At 39.0% G+C, this 20390-nt stretch overlaps 1 protein-coding gene across 1 annotated transcript; it reads left to right on the forward strand.

The window, feature by feature from the left end:
* The first annotated feature begins 14974 nt into the window (after positions 1-14974).
* On the forward strand, positions 14975-19952 carry IFNG (interferon gamma). The gene is made up of 4 exons (XM_025926583.2): positions 14975-15179; positions 16373-16441; positions 16537-16722; positions 19218-19952. Exons 1-4 carry the CDS (start codon positions 15066-15068, stop codon positions 19350-19352), a joined length of 504 nt encoding a protein of 167 aa, XP_025782368.1. The 5' UTR covers positions 14975-15065; the 3' UTR covers positions 19353-19952.
* The last annotated feature ends 438 nt before the right edge of the window (positions 19953-20390 follow it).

A 20390-nucleotide genomic window follows, 5' to 3' on the forward strand; every position in this document is an offset into this window, starting at 1 on the left:
GCACAAATGGGACCAGCAGGTAAGTCATGATCAATGACTCTAATTAGCACATGATGTCTCTAATTTTCAAGAAGGGCAAATCATCTGTCATTAAGTTTGAGGATGTTGAACCTTAATTAAATACACTGATGTATGCTTAGAGCTGTCTGGAGTAATAAATCTGCTGTGATCAGAAAAGAAGCAAAATTATCTGACGAAGAAAAAAGATGAGAACTTTAGTTTTCTTATTGGACATTTCTTTTTAAAATGAAAAGAGTGGGCAAAACCTTCAAATGTCAGTCACCTCAAGTCCTTTGTGGAATTAGGGGAATTATAGTTAAAATAAGCAAGCAAACAAAGAAAAGCAAGAAAACAAGAAAAATGTAGAAAGTGAAGACACAAAATGAAAAAGTTCAATGAGTAGCAAATAAATAGAATGGCCTTGCAGACTTTTCCAACTGAAAAAGTCTTCAGAAGGTAACCCTCACAGGAAGGTGTATGAACAAACATACTTCAATGATCACGGTAAATATGAAGAGAATGGGTCATAAGAACAGAATAAGTCTGAGTTGGCACTGACAGTATTTGCTTTAAGGCCTTTAAAATGAGGGGCGCCTGGCTGGCGCAGTCGGTTAAGCGTCCGACTTCAGCCAGGTCACGATCTCGCGGTACGTGAGTTCGAGCCCCGCGTCGGGCTCTGGGCTGATGGCTCGGAGCCTGGAGCCTGTTTCACATTCTGTGTCTCCCTCTCTCTCTGCCCCTCCCCCATTCATGCTCTGTCTCTCTCTGTCCCAAAAATAAATAAACGTTGAAAAAAAAAATTTTAAATGCATTTACAATTCTATCTTAAAGGTATTTTCTTTTTAGTTTATTTATTTATTTTGAAAGAGGGAGAACGTGCACGCACGTGATCTGGGGAGGGGCAGAGAGAGAGAGGGGGAGAGAGAAAGAATCCCAAGCAGTCTCCACGCTGTCAGCGCAGAGCCTGACGTGGGGCTTGAGCCCATGAACTGTGAGATCATGACCTGAACCAAAACCAAGAGTTGGACACTTAACCGACTGAGCCACTCTGGTGCCCCTAAAGTTTTATTTTAAACTATGAAATACACATATGCCTTTAGTTAGGTAAAAGCTGGAGTCAAGATATGGGGCTTCAGTGGCTATATTAATGAAAGTAATGCGAATGCCTCCACAACGCATTAATGGCCAAAACCTAAGAGAAGTTTATTTGTTTGTTGTGCAAAGTCCAAAATGGGTGTATCGGAGCAGCAGGTCTCTTCCCTTTTAGGAGCATCAGGACCCTTTCATTCTGTGGTTCCACCGTCTTCAGTGCTTGGACCATGAGGTTACTGTGCACATTTGTAACAAGTCGGGAAACAGAGAAGGAACAAGGAAGACTGCACATGGATGGTGGCAAACGTCACCTGCACTCACACTCCAGGGGCTAGAACCGTCATACGTCTACACAGAACCGGAAGGAAAGCTGGAAAATGTGAGCTGTGTGCCAGGAAGAAGAAACAGGCTTGGTGCATGTCGAATCAGTCTCTGTCCCCAAAGTCTTCCCAAATGGAAGGTACATAAGCTGATTCAGTACTGAGCAGTTACTACAGTGAGGAGCTTCTTCGCTCTGTTCATTCAAGTGTTAAAATGTTCAAGGATTGTCCTAGAACGTTAAATAGGAAGACATCTCAAAATTCCACTGACGGTTCTGTCATTCCATGAGGTTCTCTGAAAGTCCCTGTAGAGGTCATTTTTCCTCTTTTGGCATCCAAACATCTTTGCCCTTCCTGCTGGAACTCTTGTTTCCTTTTGGAGAATCTCATCACCTCCAATATGCTAGACTGGTAAATCTGCCTTTCCTACACTCTCATCATGAAATCCAAGGGAGTATCAGTACATCCTTCTATCAGATTTCCGCCCCCCTCGTCACCATAGGATTAACTGTCAAGGGGCAGACAACTGACCCGAAATGAGCCAATGTGGCTCACTTCCTTAGGGTTTGATGCAAAGATAGGAACAAAAGCATTGGAGTTTACTGATTCAGTCCTTCACGGTGCCCTGAAGAAGGATTGCGTAGATTCCGGGGCTGGGGCCTGGGCTTGCCAGATACAGCTTATTTGTTTTACGCATGGTTCTTCAGCTTTGTTACCCACGTTATGAGCTCCTCCATATACGTTCAAACAGTGCTGTCTTTTAACTAACATTAGTCAGATTCGTCTTTTAATATATGTAAACAAAGAACACTAAATGATACAATATTGAATGCGTCAAGCTTTCAGGACCAACCGAGGAAGCAGAAGGCATTCTATGATTAAATGGCAGCTTGGTTGTTGGAGAGTGGTTAACAGCAAAGCAGAGGATTCAGCCCCACTCAGCTTTGTCACTTACTAGCTCAGTGACCTTGGACAAGTTGCTTCACCTCTCTAAAAGCCTCATTTTTCTCCTCAATAGAATGAAAAGAAATTTATCTTTCTTAGATGGTTGTCATAATTAAATGAGATCAGGCACATAAAGCACTTACCATGGGTAGCTATTATTTACTTGTAGGCACCATTATTTTAACGGGCAGAAGTATCTGGCAGCACAAACTTCTCTGTGAGCTTCATTGCCCTGAGGTTAAATGTAGATTTATTGAGATTTTCTTGCACTTTGCTGTCCTCCCACGGAGGTTAGAAACCTTCAGTTGATAAACTGTGTTGACCTAGAATGGCCTCAGCTGATTTGAGAAATTGTAACATATAGGTGAGGCTTTCCCGAAGTAACCACAACAAAGTAGTGATGGTCACTACATATATCACTTAAACAATATTTTAAAAATAATTTCTACTTTTATCAAAGGAATAACACGTACAAGCACTGCTGTCGTCGCATGTCATATTTCAAAAACCTCGTGTTCTGCAAAATCTCTAACAATAACAAGGTTTAGGGGGATAAGTAGGTTTGGGACAGTCTATTTAATACCTCTCAAGCTTTACAATGAGAGCACCAACAAAACAACCAAAATTCTAATCAAAACACAACGATTGTTAAATCTCTAGAGAAGTTACCGCCTGTCATCACAGTGAATCAATCCTTTGTAGCCTGAAAATCTGGCTGCAGCTTCCTCTTTTGAGATTTGCCTTAAATTCCTATTAAAAACCCATCTGGGCTGCAGCCACTTAAATTAATCCACTGGTTGTAAGTAGGAGGAAAAATCTTTTCGGTTTCCTCATCTGCACTTGCTGCTTCCCCTTGACTGGAAAGTTAACAATTCTTGAATACATGACCAATCACCACTGGCCCTAACATGAAACACTTCTGTAACTTTTTGACTTTTTCCTTAAGGTCTTCAAATGTTGCAAAGGCTTTCTTATCATGGTGAGAAAACTTGTACTTAATTGCCTTTTACTGGGGCGCCTGGGTGGCGCAGTCGGTTGGGCGTCCGGCTTCAGCCGGGTCACGATCTCGCGGTCCGTGAGTTCGAGCCCCGCGTCGGGCTCTGGGCTGATGGCTCGGAGCCTGGAGCCTGTTTCACATTCTGTGTCTCCCTCTCTCTCTGCCCCTCCCCCGTTCATGCTCTGTCTCTCTCTGTCCCAAAAATAAAAATAAAAAAAAATAAAATAAAATAAAATAAAACTGGGAAAAGTCCAGTATGAACGAAAGCGAATTCCACACTTGATCAATATAATTTTCCTGTTTACCAACTGGGTATAAGGTAATCATATCTATGAATATATATTGTATCACACATTTTATATACGATTATATTATAGTATACATATTACAAATAGATATAGATATATAATGTTATACCAGAACAAACTGTGTAAAAAGAAAAAAAAATCACATAGTATTACCCAGTAATAGATTAACCTCGTCCAAAGAGTGAGGTGGCCTTTGCCCTCAGATGCTGGGAGGTAACCTCTAAAAGCTTTGTTTGATGAGTATCATTGTTTACCTGGGGACCTTGAGCCGTCTCAGATAGTCTATGCTAACAATGTGATTTATGGTGGGTGTTTTGGGCCACAAGATATCAGCTAGACCTCTGGAAGGACTGGAGTCGAAGGTCGTCATGTGGTCAACTATGTCTATATAATCCCCAGTTAAGTATACAAACTAAAGCTTCGGTGTCTTTCCTGGTTGACAAAAATCTATGCATGTTGGCACATATCATTACCAGAAGACTGTACTGATCATCACTCCACTGGCCGAGGAGAGATGGAAGATCTGAGCATGAAACTTTCTAGACCCTGCCCTATGTGACTCTCCCGTCTGCTGATCTTAATCTGTATTAAAATCTTGCTTTTAATAAAGCATAACTTTTTACATAATAAACCATGAATACAATGCCTTCTCTTGTGCTCTGTGAGTTCTTTTAGCAAACTATTAAACCTGAGGGTGGTACGGGGACCCCCAAAATTGCAGTTGGTGTCAGAAATGAGGCTGGTTTGGGGGACTCCAAAACTTTGCAAAAATTACAAAGCTTATAACAAAGCTTATGATACTACAAGCTCTCTGATCCCTGCTTTTCCATTCCTGAAACACACTTCTCTAAGGCAATCAGTTTCAGTTCATTTAGCTTCACTTCTTAGCTCAATTTCTACTTAGCTCTGTATCACTAAAAATTTTGTTCATTGCATTTTCCCCATTTTTAGATAACATCTATGTACTTCTTTCTGTAGAAAATTATGATTGACTTATTTTACTGTATATTCATACATATAGCCTCCTCTCTCCTCTATCTTCCCATTGTAGCTATATTACGGTATTATTATTATTATTATTTTTTGGAGTGAAGTTTGTATTGCTGATGAAGGAGCTGAGAATAAAGCTCAAGCTAACAATGCCTCCTCACCCCAGGTGGGATACTTGTGACATTCCTCAGGCACTCCTGGCTGTCCTAAAGCTAAGAGAAGGAGAAACCCAATGGTTAACTGATAGAGATCACTGTCATGCAGGACATGAGTCGCCATCATTTTATATATGTCTTAGTAAATTACAAGAAAAAGGCAATCTTATCAGTAGCCTAATCTTCAGAAACATGTAGACTCAGTTTCCTGGAGCCCTAACATCACCCAACCCTCCAAAGTGATGTAGGGAACAAAGACAAGAAGGAAATGGTGAGTAAAATTAAATTTCCTTATAACCTGCAGCCCATGGACAATGCTTGAGACCAGTAGAGTAAAACGTTCCTCCAGGAACTCCCTACTGTCTAATGTTAATGCCTTACCAGAGGGGACATCAACCTTAGCTTGACAATAGCCAGGCCTCCAGCATTTTAATTGTCTTCAGCATATGAAAGTCCTTCAGGAGGCCTCCCTTTAGCCTTTCCCTCCCCCAACTCCATAGCTTATAATCAGTACAACCCCAGTGCAGCTCTTTCTGCCCCGTGCTTTAATAAAATCATCTTTTTGCATCAAAGACGTCTCAAGAATTCTTTCTTGGCCATCAGCTCCAAACTCCCAACACTCCAAAACCCCATCATTATTATAATTAGGTAAATATTGTTCACAATATTTGTTGTACATTCTTGTATTTATTTCTTGTGCAATATTTGTTTTTCCTGGAGTTAATAATTGATGTTATTTGGTTGGTTTTCTCAGTTTTGCACACACACATCGCTAATTCACCATCTCCCAGCCCCCATCTCTGACAGGGATGAAGTTTCTCTATAGGCAAACACATATTAATTCTTTTTTTTTTTTTTTTGCCTTGGTTCTCCTCACCTTTGGGTCCAACAAGTGCTGGTTGCTTTGTAAGCTCACTGAACAACTGTCTTCTTGGTACTAACTTCGTAACTTGTTGGAAAATCTCCATCCAACCTTCTTTCCTGTGTGGGATTCTCTGTTTCTTGGATCCCAGGTCTCCTTCCTTGATTGGTTTTTCATTTTGGTTAAACACTTTGTCAACTTCCTCAAAATCCTTCATGAGAAAGGGTACATGGGAAATAAAGCTGTGAGATCTTGCACAAATAAAAAAATGTTCTTTTCCAAAACAGTTGACTGATAGTTTGGCTGAGTATGAAATTCTAGTCTGGACATTATATATTCAGATTTAATCAGATATTTGAAGGTATTATGCCATCAACCTTCAGCTTCCAGAATTGCTATTGAGAACTTAGATGACATTCTATTTTCTTATCCTTCTTATGTGATCTGCTTTTCTTTCTTGAACTTTGAGGATCTTCCTTATATCCATGATTCTCTGAAATTTAATAATGTATCCTATAGTCTGTCTTTTGTCTACTCACTTTGCTGGGAATTCATTAGGCTTTTCATTTTGGAAGCTAATGTTTTTTAACTATGGAAAATTAAATAGTTTCCTTGCTAACTTTCTTCTGTTAATCATTTCTTTTCTCTTTATGGAGCTCCAATACTTGGGTGTTGAACTTCCTGAATCAACTCTTTTGTTTTCCTAATTATCTTTCTATTTTTCCAGTTTTCAGTCAATCTTTTTGTTCTATCTTAAGGATTTCTTCAACTTTATCTTAGAACCCTTTTATTGCTTTTTAAACTTCTGTTGCTATAGTTTTAAGTTCTGTGAGATCATTATGCTCTAAATGTTCTGGTTTCATGATCTTCTCTTACTTTTTGATTTTTTTCCTCTTCATTGTTTTTTTTTTTTTTTACTCTGCTTTGTCTCTTTTTCCTCTGAATTTGTTTTTTTTTTTTTTCTGTTTGTTTTTTGGCACTTTGTCTTTACCCTAAAGTGTTTTCTGAAGTGTTTTGTGGTCATTTGTGGTTTTTTGCTTAATAAGAATTTCCTAATTGTTGGAATGGGTACATTACATGCATAGATAGAGCATCCTGACTTACAAGCATCCTATTATGGTGATACTTGAAACTGTCATGTTTCATTAGGGGAAACCCTAACTGTCAGTATATCTTTTCCTTTGGGCTAATCAGTTTTCTTAAAGACAAATTTTCTAGTCACTTGGCTGGTGGTAATAAGTCTGACGGTAAGCATTTTGGAAGCCTAATGGTCTCTCACTGTTCAGTATATTGACTTTCTAGTAAATCTTAATCTCATCAAGACAATTCACTTCCTCCTCAGCAGTGCTGGTACCACTTTCTGAAAGGTAAATGTCCAGTTTTCAGACAAGGTTTGACAGGGCTACTGGCTTGACTGAGTGGGCTAGAAGGGATCTAACTACATCTTACGTGTATTTCCACCAGCTGTCCTGTTTTCAATCCTCTCCTGAACTCCCTCTTTCAAAGGTTGTTGACAGACCAATTCTTGAATCTTCTGTGTATCTACATGGTGAACTGATTTTCATCTTGTTGAATTACTCTACTTGGTACTTATCACAGTGGAGAAGTCTAAAGGTGAAGTCAGTTATCATATGCTCAACCTCTCTTCATCTTTCATAACTATATTGACATTTCTCATCTGCTGATGTCTTGTTCTCTCTGTCTGTGAGGCTTTATAGACTTTTTATTCCTTTATTATTATTATTATTATTATTATTATTATTAATTATAGGGGTTCTGAAAGAAAGTAGAAGTAATGTATGTATTTGATCTTCCACATTTCATCTCCTTAAAACTTATGATCTCCACCATCGCTGCAGCAAGGGAAGAGAGAACTAGAAGTCTCCCTAGGGGATTTACTCAGTCTTTGGCTCAGAAATAACACATTGCTTAGACTTAAAATAGACTGGCCAGAAAAAGTCACAAGATCCCACTTAACTGCAAGAGGCTGTGAAGTGTTCCATGTGCCATGAAGAAGACTAGATCTGGGTATTAGAAGGTACAAGTAAGGTTGACCAACATTTACTGAGCTCTTACTAAATGTCAGGTATTGCACCTTTACACATATTTCCTAATTTATACTCATGAAATGCTTTGAGAAAGCTACAAATTACATCACCTTTTTATATCTGAAGAAACTGAAACACAGAGAAATGAAGTAACTCACTTCAACTTAACAGATAGTGAGGAGCAAAGTTATGACTGAACCCAATGGCTTGACTCCAGAGCATTTGTACTTAACCACTGAGTTATTTTTCCTCATATTTAATTAATCCACAAAAGTTTATTGAGGAATAATTTTGTGCCAGACACTGCGATAGATATACAGAAAAAAATATGAAAGAATCTGTGCCAAAATGATAATGGTATTTATTTATGGGTAGTAAAATCATAGGTGATTTTTTCTTTTCTTGTGCTCTTCTGATTTGTCTGTTTTTTTTTTTTAATTTGAAAGATCCCATTTAATTTTATAATCATGAAAAACTCTCCATTTAAAAAACTTACAGATGGGAATTTGGCTCAGGTACTTCATACATTGTCTCAAGGATTAAGGACACAGTAATAATGACTTATCAGAAGCTGTTTCAAAATACTTATTATTGGGGTGCCTGGGTGGCTCAGTCGGTTAAGCATCTGACTCTTAATTTCAGCTCATGTCATGATCTCACGATTTATGGGATTGAGCCCCATGTTGGGTTCTGCGATAAGAGCACAAAGCCTGCCTGGGATTCTCTCTCTCTCTCCCTTTCTCTCTGCCCCTCCCCCACTTATGCTCTCTCTCTCTCTCTCTCTGTCTCTCTCTCAAAATAAAGAAATAAATATTGAAAAAATAAAATACTTATTATTTATTGAGTGGTAGTGGATTCAGAATTCCTCCTCCACATAACCTGGGGAAAATCTAAATCTGCTATATGGAACTTTTATTATGAGAGCTAGAAAGGTATGTCTCCCTTGGAAAAATGCATGTTTTCAAAGCATAATGCCATTGTAAGGACTGCCCAGAGGATAACTCACTTTTTTAGGTCATTGGGAAAAGAAGCACATGGCCTTTAGGATTAAGTACAAAGTGTGGGAGGTATTCCTTATCTGATCTTACAAATTCTGTGTGTCTTTCAAGGCTCAGTTCAAATTCAAAGCTGAAATTCACCTTAAATTCAGAACTTGAGCCACTGATGAAATTCCTCAACTTTTCCATCATTTGGACAATTATTTCTCTTTCAATCCATAAGTCTGTTGGAGTTTGTACCTCATGCACCTTAGTTCTTAGTGATGTCTTATGTTCTTCATAAATCACAGTAATAGAAAAATAGAATGTTAGTCATGGAAGAAAATACTGGGGTGCCTGGGTGGCTCAGGCAGTTAAGTGTCCGACTTTGGCTCAGGTCATGATCTCGCGGTTTGAGAGGTCGAGCCCTGCATCAGGCTCTGTGCTGACAGCTCAGAGCCCGGAGCCTGCTTCAGATTCTGTGTCTCCCTCTCTCTGCCCCTCCCCTGCTCACTCTCTGTCTCTCTCTGTCTCTCAATAATAATAAACAAACATTAAGAAAAATTAAAAAAAAAAAGAAATGGAAGAAAATACAGTTCTTTCTTTAAAAAAAAATTCGTTTATGTTTATTTATTTTGAGAGAGACAGAGACAGCATGAGTGGGGGAGGGACAGAGAGAGAGGGAGACAGAGAATCCCAAGCAGGCTCTGCACTGTCAGTGAGGAGCCCCATGTGGGGCTCAAACTCACAAAACTGTGAGACTGTGACCTGAGCTGAAATAAAGAGTTGGACACTTAAGTACTTGTGCCCCCCAGGCACCCCCAACTCTTCTTGTAAAGATGATGTAGCTGACACATAAGGCATAGGTAAAGGCTTTGCTTAAAATTTCACATCATACCAGCAGCAGATTAGGACCAGAATTTGAGACTTCTCTCTGCTAGACCAAAGGTCTTTCCCCATATAACTTCATGGGCTGCAGTGTTTTCCTTTTTTTAAAAAAAATTTCTTTTGACGTTTATTTATTTTTGAGACAGGGAGAGACAGAGCATGAACGGGGAGGGTCACAGAGAGAGGGAGACACAGAATCTGAAACAGGCTCCAGGCTCTGAGCTGTCAGCACAGAGCCCGACGCGGGGCTCAAACTCACAGACTGTGAGATCATGACCTGATCCGAAGTCGGACGCTTAACCGACTGAGCCACCCAGGCACCCTTGTAGTGTTTTTCTCTAATACTGATGTTCTCAGAGGAAGAGATAATGTCTTTTATGTCTTTGTCATTTGAAAGAACTTATCTATTAAATCTAGGTAAGAGGCGTAGTAACAAGTATACCTTAGCCACAAGAAGGAACATAGATAATGAAACATTAATGAATTGGCCATACCTATGTAGACTTCAGTGTTGAAGAGGATGCAGAGGCTACATCTCAACTTTGACATAGGAAAGAATGCCATGACTGACTAGCGATATCTGCCCTAGGTATAGAAGGAGGGAATGTAATGCATGTGTCAGGAATGTTTTTCCCTCCATACAATAATCAGTCCTCTTCTACTGTATGAACCTCCCAGAAAGGATGCACATGGAGAAAAGAAGGAGAATATGGATACCTACTCAGTATCCAGAATAGAGGAATCGACCCCAGTTACCAATGTGGTGACATATGCTCCTGTTAGATTGTCTCACTCTTAACTTCTTTGTAACCCCTAAAACTATAGGCATATAGTAGGTGCTCAATAAGGACTTACTAGTTGATTGAAATTAGGATATAAACAAACACTTTCACAGCAGAGGTGTCCCATCCTTCTTTGATTTCTCTGTGTCAATCATAGTTCTTGGCACTTAACAGGTGCTTTAAAATTCCTTGTGGAATAGAAATATGACCGTGGAAGCATGGCCTTAATCTGTAGGTTATCAATGCACAATCCCATCTGATTTAAACTTGAGTGTATTGTGAGCCGATGACTGTATTACGTAAGAATAGTGTCTTCTATATTCTTTGAACCACCTCTCAAAGTTGCCAAGATGGCATGAAAGAAAAAGGGGGACTCAGAAAACTCTAACATATGGGATTTTGTGAGTCAAATTGTGGGGAAAATCTGACTCCGCATGGACTTCCATTCTGTATGTCATTCTTCCGTAGGCTCAGCTTGCATGATGTCAGGAGTTCCAGGAGTCAAAATAGCGTGGGGGCATAGATCCAATATTGACTCATACTCGGTGGAAGAAATCTACAGCAAAGTCTGGATGAGATAATTTGGTTGTGAGTGCTAGGGATATGACTGCTGATCACAGAGGAAAGAGGGTAACCAAGGTGTAAATTTTGTCTTACGATTACCTACTCAGTTAAGAATGAGGATAGCATGAGACAAGATCGAAAATCTTGCTGACGCTTAATGAATAATCATAGCCAGTTTTCAGAAAGAAAGTCTAGCTGAAAAGAAAAAAGAAAGTTTTCAGCCCCTTTGTTTTAGTAATATGGTCACACTTGGGCTCCTGGTGGGTTTGTAAAACTTTTAAAGGATATCTTGGTGGTGAAATATTCTGCAGTCTCAGTGTTGGCTGAACCAACGAAGTGTGAAACCTCTAGTTTGCATGTATAACACAAGGTGTTTTACAGGCAGAAAAGAGAGAGAAATGTCTTCTTTGGTAAAGTTACAAGACAGGAAAAGATCATAAAAAGGAAATACAATTGTGGTGACAACATTCTGTAGTGACAACCAAAGATTCATATGGTGAGAAATGAAGATCTAATGGAATGTGATATAAGACCAGTTATATAATTTGCAGGAACCAGCACAAAATGAAATGGGGCCCCTTTTAAAAAAAAATTATTAGGAATTTTAAAAAGGTAACAAAAGAGCATTTAAGCTAAATGTAGTTTCTTTCAAGCGCAAGGTCTTGGTAGATTGTATCATGTCCATAAAGTTGGGACTGCTGGCATGTCTGAGAATTTTAAAAATCTTATTTGCAGTCTGACTCTTTTTTTGAAGAATTTAAAAAATGACTATTATCTCACAAATTCTGCAGAAAAAAAAAATCCCCAAACCAAAAAGACTGATAGGATGTAATTATTTGGATTCACAAATGTAACACAGTTATAGACATATACAATAATCTTAATAGATATTGATTGATCGGGGGACAGGTAGATTAAAGATCTTAGTTCTAGACTTAGCTGTACATTATCCAGTTGAATGAATTTAAGCACACCACTCTGTTTTTCTGGGTCTTGGTTTACAAATCTAAAAAAGTGAGGGAATAAACCATAGATAATCTCCTTGATTCCTTAATTCTGTGCTGTGCTTCATCATGGTATCAAGAGTTATTAGAGCTTGTATTTTAGTGATATAGTTACTAATCCCAAATATTTGGCCATATGAAAAATATATTCCTAATATATATATATATATATATATATATATATATATATATGTGATTTTGAATAAGCATTCTCAATTCACAAACTCCCAGATAATATATAATTCCCAATTATCATCCCCAGTATTTTTTTTTAAAGTAGGTTTCATGCCTAGTGAGGAGCCCAGTGTAGGGCTTGAACTCACAACCCTGAGATCAAGACCTGAGCTGAAATCAAGAGTTGGATGCTTAACTGACTGAGCCACCTAGGCACCCCTGGACCCCACTATTCTTAATTCTTCACCCCAACACCATATTCCAGTGGATAAATCAAGGGATGGGCAGGCCCAATTTTTACTCCTTTTCATAAAGTTGGAAATATTCCTTCCAGTAAGTCACAAAGAATTTGGCCCTTGGTTTCCTAGATGGTGGTGAGTGCCGATGGTGTGTCACAAGGTTTTGATAAGCCTTTCTTGTCAGTCTGTCACTTTGTGAGCACATTATCTGGGACATATTTTTCCTTGAGGAGAGCTACAACAGAACTTGTAATTTCCATACTTTTCACTTGTTTAACATGAGGCTTTTGTCCCACAGACAGGTTTTGATCTTGTTTATTCTTTGGGAAGATAGCCCCTCAAAGAGTTTTCTGGCTTTTGCACATAAAACAAAACATGGAATTGTCCTAGTAAGTAGGGATTGGCTAAAGAGGCATAGCATCATGTTTCCAAAATTAACCATAAATTCTATTTAATTAAAACCCAGCTTCCTACAGGTTAGCTATGATAGCATTGGGATTAGAACTTGAGGGAAAATAACTCAGAGCAGATCTTCAATTAAGCATTCAGGTTCCCACTTATTCAGAACTATGGGTAAATCTCTAGGTGAATATGCTTTTAGGGAACAAACGAGGGTTACAAAAGCAATACAACAATTTCTGGTTTTAGGGAACACAGTCTAACATGGGAAATGACACATAAATCTGAGAATGAGGGGTCAGTGCTCTTACAGAAGTATGAACCAAGGGGGTCTGGCTGACTCAGTCAATAGAGTGAGCGACTCCTGATCTTGGGGTCATGAATTTGAGTCTGACGTTGAGCATAGAGTTTACTTAAAAAAAAAAAAAAGTATGAACCAGGTTCTAAGCCTGAGTAGAGGATATCAGTTTAATTTTAATAAGGATATTTTGGGAGAACCTGTGGAGATAATGGTTTTTATGTGGGGCTTGCATGGATGGGCATCACTCTGAGGAGCAGATGACAGGGAAGGGAACCCAAGGGCAAAGGAATAACATAAGCCAAGGTTCACGCCGTGTTCTTTTTACAAACGACTAATCATCTAACCTGCCTAAAGAACAACACATAACTTTTCTCGAGTGCTTACTGCATGCCAGGCAAAATTCTTAGCAGTTCACATGGATCATGTGATTTAACTTTCAACTGAAGCCTGGAAGGAGGTACTAATAGTCGTCCTGTTTTGTTTTTTTTTTTCAACGTTTATTTATTTTTGGGACAGAGAGAGACAGAGCATGAACGGGGGAGGGGCAGAGAGAGAGGGAGACACAGAATGTGAAACAGGCTCCAGGCTCTGAGCCATCAGCCCAGAGCCTGACACGGGGCTCGAACTCAGGGACCACGAGATCGTGACCTGGCTGAAGTCGGACGCTTAACCGACTGCGCCACCCAGGCGCCCCAGTCGTCCTGTTTTAAAGACGAAGAAACGGAGTCATAGGAGAGTTAAGAAGCTTCCTCCAAATCACATAGCCAGATAGCAGTGGAGCCAGGATTTGAGTCCGTATCCATAAACATAATAGTCCAGGGTTTAGAGCATGCAGGTTGAAATGCAAGGTGGGCTGGAGGGTGGAGGGCTTTCTGTACAATCCTGAAGTGTTTACTTCAAAAGTAACTTACTGAGGGAGGAGAAAGAATCCTATTTTTTTATTTTTATTTTTTGTATTTGGAAGGCAAAGAAAAAAAAAGATTCTCCATTATTGTTTATTTGGTTATTAATCGACCATCTAGAGCTATACTGTTCAAAACCGTAGCCTCTAGCCACATGTGGCTACTGAGCATTTGAAATCTGACTTGTCCAAATTGAGACATGCTGTAGGTGTAAAATGAAGGCTGGATTTCTAGGATTTAGTATGACAAAAAAAAGTAAAATATCTGAATAATAATTTTGTGTGTTGGTACATATTAAAACGATATTTTGGACAGATTGGCTTAAATACAATATATCTTAAACATTATTTTTCCCTGTTTCTTTTTACTTTTCTTAAGAAAGCTGCTAGAAAACTTTAATTTATCTATTTACCTTAGATTATATTTCTATTGGGCCCTTTTGGTCCAGGGCAATGCAAAGCTGTGGTAGATATGTCACTAACCAACTTTGCTGAAGGACTTCCTCACCACCTTGGTCTTTGAAACACATTCTTTCCTTGCTTTCTGGTCATTTGCAAGAAAAACTTTAAAAGGCACCCCCTTTGTAAAGGTTGGAGCACCCCTACAATTTCCTTTTTTACTTCCTCCTGACCACAAACAAACGATCCATGTGCTTTGTGGATGAAAACTCCACATTTTACAAGGGGAAAGGAGGGAGGTGCAAAAAAATTTCCAATCCCTGAATGGTGTGAAGTAAAAGTGCTTTCAAAGGATCCCACAAGAATGGTACAGGTGGGCATAATGGGTCTGTCTCATCGTCAAAAGACCCAGGGAGTTGAAAGGAAACTCTAACTACAACACCAAAATGCCACAAAACCATAGTTATTAATACAAACTAGCATCTCTGCCTATCTGTCACCATCTCATCTGAAAAAAAAAAAAAAAAAACTTGTGAAAATACGTAATCCTGAGGACTTCAGCTAGGTATAAATACCAGCAGCAAAAGGAGATGTAGTACATTTTTCTGATTGTCAGCTGGTCGGCTATTAGAAAAGAAAGATCGGCTAAATCCTTCGGACCTGATCAACTTCATCCCGGAGCTACTGATTTCAACTACTTCGGCCTAACTCTCCGAAACGATGAATTACACAAGTTTTATTTTCGCTTTTCAGCTTTGCATAATTTTGTGTTCTTCTGGTTATTACTGTCAGGCCATGTTTTTTAAAGAAATAGAAGAGCTAAAGGGATATTTTGTAAGTATGACTTTTTAGTAACACTCGCTGTGGTTGAGATGAATGCATGTTGACTTGGAGTTGTGTCTATGATAGACTGCCATCTCTAGGCCATAGTCATCTTGAGGAGACTTGGTGTAATGTTGCCTGTTTACCAGAGGCATTGTTTAACTACATGATCTAGATGTTGTTTTTACCCTCTGCTCAACTTGCTATAGAGATTTAGGGGGCATTCATCAATCTTCCAGAAGATGGGAATAATATGGGTATAAAGGACAGTGATGTCGATAATTTTGTGGTGAGAATCTATTGGATTGCGATGTTGGATAGTGTGCCTATTGAAACAATGACTAGCCATCTAGATGATCAGAGTATGCTGAAAATCAGGAATGACGGTAGCAATGGAAGGTCAGGGTTAGCATGAAGAATGGTAATCTGACATAATTAATGAAAGAATGTGAGGTCCTTAAGTTCGGGCTTAAAAACAGATTACAAGTGTTTTGCTCCAAAAAATGGTTTCAAAGTTCTACTGCCGCATCTAGATGATCTAGGAATTATTCTTCAACTCAGTCACTCGCTGAGATTTTGTAGGAGTTATAATCTGGCTCCTATTAAAAAGGTTTTCATTTTGTTTTATGAGCTTTTTAAAATTTTATTTATGGTTAATTAAAATAGTTTTTGCATTTCAAAAATTTTGCTATTGGTCCAAAATGTAGCTATTATAACTGTAGCTGGTATACTTAATATTCAAGCATTCACAGGCTATTTATTCTCACATCATCAAATCAAATCTCTCTCTCACACACACACATTTGGAACTATCTTTTAAAGCTGACATAATACCACATAGGAGGGCACAGGTAGATGTTATGAAGACCAGTACCATAGGAGGGCAGTATTTTATAGTGATATGATTTGGCTGAATTTTTTTTTTTTTTAACTAGGCTTGAAAATACTTTCTTTTCCTTACTATAATTATTTGGGATAATTGAAGTATCACTGGCCTTCTTGAGTTTATTTGTAATATTGCAGATTAAGAGTATACTAGAAAATAAGAAAGCTAAAATAGCATGATGGTCTTTGGTTATATCCAACACAACAGCTTTAATAGTGTTGAAAAGAAAATCAGCGAATATTGTCAGCACTAAAACTTGAAGTGCAGTTTTAGGGAAATTAATGGACTAATTGTAAACCATGTTTCTTTCTTTTTTTAGAATGCAAGTAATCCAGATGTAGCAGATGGTGGGTCGCTTTTTGTAGACATTTTGAAGAACTGGAAAGAGGTAGGCTGGGTATTTCCATTTGGCTGATTTTCTTGTTGCTTATTTTCTGATGCATAAATTCACATCGACCTCTCTTTGTGATATTTTCTTCCAAGGAGAGTGATAAAACAATAATTCAAAGCCAAATTGTCTCCTTCTACCTGAAAATGTTTGAAAATCTGAAAGATGATGACCAGCGCATTCAAAGGAGCATGGACACCATCAAGGAAGACATGCTTGATAAGTTGTTAAATACCAGCTCCAGTAAACGGGATGACTTCCTCAAGCTGATTCAAATCCCTGTGAGTTGATCTTAATTCTTTCTTTGGTTTCATTAGAGAGGATCTTGCAAAATACCTAATTTCCAGAAAGCTGATCAGCTACTGGGTACAGTCGGTAAAACTGTGAAATGAACCCATGGTCCAAACTCCTCCTTAGTAATTCCATTTGTGCTTTGGGGTAATTTTGCTAAGCCTGTACAGAAATCATTTAATTTTGTGATTTGGGGAAATGTTGGCATTGTCTCTGTAGTGCAAAGGCAGGTGAACGGACAAATCCAGTGAGGAGGAAACAGTGAAGGAGTTGAGGGGAGTATTGGGAAGCACTTCTCTCATCGCCCCTTTTTTTGTGTGAGGGAAATTCTCTTGCTTTGGCTGGGAGGCTGCAGGTCTTAATGGAGAGTGCAGTGGGGAGTAGGGGGTGGGAATGGAGAAGATTTGTGCCCTCCTCCCAGCTTGGCCACCAAGGAACCACGTGACTTCAGATGACTCACAGGCCTGACTGGTGCTCACTTTCCTCATTCTAGAGAGAGCCTTTTGGGCTCACTCTAATTTCTATGGTCTCCTTTGCTCTAAAACTGTATAATCACATGGATATAAAAAAGGGAATGAGATAGCAAAAACTATGGCCTTTGAAAAGGCACTAGGTGCATTCCCCTGCCAGGCTCTGGTCAACCCCTCATATTGTGCAGCCCAAGTAGCGGTAAGAAAGTGTTTTTGTTTTCAGAGAAGAAAATAGAATTTATACCTTATGAAAAAATTGTTCTATCAACTTTTGGATGCTAAACCGTCTCAGCTGGAGACCTCCGTCAGTTCCCAAGCCTTACCTGACGAAATTGTCTTGAGTCTTAAAGTTATGGCTTCTAGAAGCTGAAAGATAACTTTGAAGCATAAAGATGAATCACATTTTCCAAAATTTTATCTAGGAGACAAAGGCCTCCTGATTCCTCTGGGTGTGGCTTTGATGTAATAGATGTGAATGAGAAAGGGAGGGGTCCGGTGATGACTTACCCTCTCAGGATTTGGCAGCTGTCACTCTTCCTGGGCCTGCCTCTCACTTCTCTCAGATAAGCCCTCTCAGATAAGTGCTTGTTCTTCAGGATCTCTCTAGTCTCAAGGTGGTACAAAAGTGGTTTGGAACATTATCAGACCATTACTCTTGTCCACTGACAGTGTTTTCCAATGTTCAGTGGATCTCCTCCGGCCACATGCTAGAGCCTGAAAAAGTCCTCATTCCTGACCCAGTGCTGCCCCTGGCTTACTGTTCAGTCCTGGGTGAATCTCTTAGTTTCTTGGTGATACTTTGAACACCGGAAAGTAAAATTTATCACTTGCAAACGCAGCTCACAGAAACTTTTTTCTACTCTGCTGTAACTGGGCCTTGAAACAAAATCTGTGGGTCCCGTCCTTCCCGGAAGCTCCAAGCCTCCTGCTTCATGATGGGCGATTTTGAGTGAGCTGTCAACAATTGCATCCTCTTGCTCCATTGCTAACATATTTAAGAATGCTATGTTTTTTAATAATTAGTTCTGAAGCCTAGATCCCCCTAGTTATTCTCAGAAATGTAGCAAGGTGGCCATAGTGTTTCCAGTATTAGAAAGAAAAATCGTGGCAGAGCCAAGATGAAAGTAAATGCTCCCTATTTTATTAAACATGAATTCACCTAAATGGTCCTGTAGGTTAGAGTAAGGAAATAGTTCAGTTTGCCGGGATAGAAAGGTGCAGGGAAATTTGCTGCAATTCCTAATTTTAAACGTTCATACCAGTCATTGATGACTGCCATGTAAATATGATTAGTGTCTATTTTTAATCCCATTGTGGAAGTGATGAGACTGAGCTAATTTGGGGGAGATGAAACATTACAGTATTCATCTGTCCTAGACTTGGTGTTTGCAAAGTACTGAACCTGTATTCATGGTTCTCAAACTTTGGTGAGTAACAGAGGGACCACACAACTTCCTGGGTCTTCTCTGACTTCATGTATCTGGGTCTCTGAGTTCTTCATTAGGTCTCCAGGTTGTTCTACTACATGCCAAAGGTGAGGACCATTGACCTATAGTAACTTATTTGATTAATCAAAGACTAATTAAAGTCCAAGGTGGGTAGAATCGGTAGAGAGCCTAGAGGTGATTGAAATAATCTCCTCATTGTTTCGTTGAGAAAACAGAGGTTCAGAGAGGTTAAGTGACTGGTTCAAAGTCACAGTTATTGCACACACATGATCCAAACCCACATTTCTTATCACTCCACCTCAAGGCTCTTTTCGCTATATAATTTCGGGAATTCTCTAGCAGTAAATTTAAGGATGTGTCATGTACCCCATCATATTACAGCACAACTGGCAATTTAATTACAGTTTTAGTCTTAAGTGAAGAAACCATCATTGTATATTAAGGTAATAAATTGACAATGAAAATCATTTTTTTTGAAGGAGTAATTCCATTTTCCTGATAGTAATAGCAGAATATCCTGATGGCTTGTATGCCTGATATTAATTTTGCTGCTTTCTTTTCCAACAGGTGAATGATCTGCAGGTCCAGCGCAAAGCAATAAATGAACTCTTCAAAGTGATGAATGATCTCTCACCAAGATCTAACCTGAGGAAGCGGAAAAGGAGTCAGAATCTGTTTCGAGGCCGTAGAGCATCGAAATAATGGTCATCCTGCCTACAATATTTGAATTTTTAAATCTAAATCTATTTATTAATATTTAATATTTTACATTATTTATATGAAGAATATATTTTTAGACTCATCAATCAAAGTATTTATAATAGCAACTTTTATGTAATTAAAGTGACTATTAATATATATATTATTTATAATTCCTGTATCTTGTGACTATTTCACTCAGCCCTCTCCCCTTCTTCCTGACTAACTAGGCAAGATTATGTGATTTCAAGGCTAAATCTCAGGGACCAACTAGGCAGCCAATTTAAATAAGACTCTGTGGGTTGTGCATTTATTTCACCTGATGATACAATGAACACTTATGAATGAAATGATGCCATCCAGTCGCTGCCTATTTGGGAACATGTCTGTGTTATGAGCCACTGCTCTAACGGCATGTCAGACAGCACTTGAATGTGTCAGGCGATATGACTTGTCTCCTGATTAAGAAAATAGCATTTCTTTTCATGCCTGGTGTTTCAGAATATCACTGACAACTATGACTGTACCCAAATGGAAAGTAATTAATTTGTTTAGTTTATGAATATTTAATATATATGAATAAAGTATAATTTCATAACTCTTCATGCTGTGTCAGACTTTGTCTAAGTGAGGACTGGGGTAAATGAGCTATACTCTAAGGAGTTAGTAGGAAGAAAGTCATTTTTTAGCTGTGGAAACCTTAGAGTTGAGTTTAGCCCCAAATGTGGTGTTTCTCTCCACTGGCAATTTGTTGGTTTCCACTGTTCCATGTGGCAGCTATTTGAGTTATCTTTCCAAAATAGAATTTAATTACATTACCATTTACTTTGGAGCTTCTGCCATGGAAAGTAGTCCAAATTGTTTAGCTTGGCACACAAAGATTTATTTCTACACCTTCGTCAACTCCCGACGGCATCCTTTATCTAGGTCTCCCCCATCTCCGCTGTCCACCTTGGGCAAACACCACCGGCTATGGAATAGTGAGTGTGAGCTCTAAGGCGAGGGGTCTGGATTGGAATCTTGGTTCTGCCATTACAAGTC

Source organism: Puma concolor, chromosome B4, assembly GCF_028749965.1.
Source record: "Puma concolor isolate L17-30 chromosome B4, mPumCon1.1.hap2, whole genome shotgun sequence".
NCBI lineage: Eukaryota > Metazoa > Chordata > Mammalia > Carnivora > Felidae > Puma > Puma concolor.